The sequence below is a fragment of the Sceloporus undulatus genome, unplaced genomic scaffold, assembly GCF_019175285.1.
Source record: "Sceloporus undulatus isolate JIND9_A2432 ecotype Alabama unplaced genomic scaffold, SceUnd_v1.1 scaffold_21861, whole genome shotgun sequence".
Taxonomy (NCBI): Eukaryota; Metazoa; Chordata; class Lepidosauria; order Squamata; family Phrynosomatidae; genus Sceloporus; species Sceloporus undulatus.
The window spans coordinates 1-1,633 of record NW_024824776.1 but is presented as its reverse complement, the minus strand read 5'-3'; the positions used below and the strand labels follow the sequence as shown (position 1 = coordinate 1,633).

The 1,633-nt window shown below is 45.9% G+C and overlaps 1 protein-coding gene across 1 annotated transcript; it reads left to right on the top strand.

The window, feature by feature from the left end:
• Positions 1-82: 82 nt before the first annotated feature.
• Positions 83-1,193, top strand: LOC121918660 (E3 ubiquitin-protein ligase RNF126-like; the record flags this gene model as incomplete). Its single annotated transcript, XM_042444676.1, has 2 exons — positions 83-327; positions 1,115-1,193. Coding segments are annotated over 2 exons (318 nt in total), but the record flags the coding sequence as incomplete, so codon positions are not given.
• Between the last annotated feature and the right edge of the window lie 440 nt (positions 1,194-1,633).

Sequence of the window (1,633 nt, the reverse complement as noted above, 5' to 3'; positions counted from 1 at the left end):
AATATATAAATGATCTATGAATATATGAATGCAGGGGAGTTCTGACATAGTCCTAACCAGCACTCTCTTTATCTCTGTCTAGAATGTGGACCAACACCTCTTCACCCTCCCACAGGGCTACGGCCAGTTTGCCTTCGGGATAATCGATGACAGCTTTGAGTTCCCTGCCTTTGGGTCGAACACACAGCTGGAAGACAACCGAGATGCTGAGAATCGGCGAGAGAGGGAGCACCAGTCTCGGCACCGATACGGCGCCCGGCAGCCTCGCGCGCGTTTCACTGCACGGCGGGCGGCTGGGCGACACGAGGGAGTCCCCACGCTAGAAGGGTGAGGTTGTGGAATGGCTGTCTGAAATGGTGGCCCTTACCTTGGGATGCTCTCTTTTGAAACACCATTTATTTATTTATTTTATATCACACCCTGTGCCTCCCAAATGGGATTCAAAGTTCACAATAACAACTTATGCCAACTATCCCATCAATCAGACATTCTTTACGTGTGTCGTCCTTTCATCCTCATTATCCTTGTCTGGTACAGAGGAATTGAGCATGCCAGCTGGGGATAATGGGGATCATAGTCCAACATATTCAAGGGCACTTGATTGAGGAAGGCTATTTTAATTCATTTGTTGGCACTGTTTGGCCTTTTTAAATGTATTTGAACTAAGATGCTTGTGGGTAAAAACACAATTTCTGTTTCCTCTTGCTGGTACCTGGATTTATGTCTTCACAGTTCACTAACAGGGTCTTGTTGCATTCCTGCAACGTAGCTATGGATTTGTAAAGCTATGAAATGTGGACTGTGAAGAGGGATATTGACCAAGAATAATCAAATTAAAAATTCTGATTAATAAAACAGTCAAGCTAGTAACTTCTGGCAGCCCTCTAGATGCTCTTGGACTGCAGCTCCTATGATTCTGCCTCGTTGATTAAGCTGCCCAGGACTGATGGGATCAGGTGTCCACTGAAAGCAATCACCCGTTGTATATGATAACACACACCTGCTCCCCTGTTCTTCTTGCTCTGGAGTTCAGCTGGAAAGTGTTTTGTGCCTCTCCTTTGGCAGGCTTCTACTTTTCTCCAGAGCTCACCTTCCTCTCTCTTTTGTTTTGCAGAATCATCCAACAGCTGGTCAATGGGATTATTGCACCGACCACAATACCAAACCTCGGGGTGGGACCTTGGTGAGTTGTGGCTTAGGTTTGACTCTTGCTGAAGGGTTACTGGAGCTGGTGGAGATTTCACCCTTCCTCCCAGTGCCTTTGTTTTTACTGTATATGTGTGAGGCACAAAGAAATCTTCCTGTATAAAAAGAGCAATATCCAGATTAACAGTTGACTGTATCATTACATTACGGTTATGGAGCTCTTTAAAGGCAGTCTATTATTAAATGAGAGAGATGAAATCTTGTAGTGGTTTGAATACTGGATTAGGACTCTGGGAGAGCAGGATTCAGCTTCCCATCTAGCCATGGAAACCCTGTGGGTGTTCCTGAGCAAATCCCACTCTCTGTCTCAAAGAAAGCAAACCTCCTTTGGCCAAGAAAACAGAGCCAGCATGGTGTCATGGTTTGAGCATGGAACTAGGACTTGGGAGACCGGGGTTTGAATCCCTGAAAGCCCACTGGGTGACCT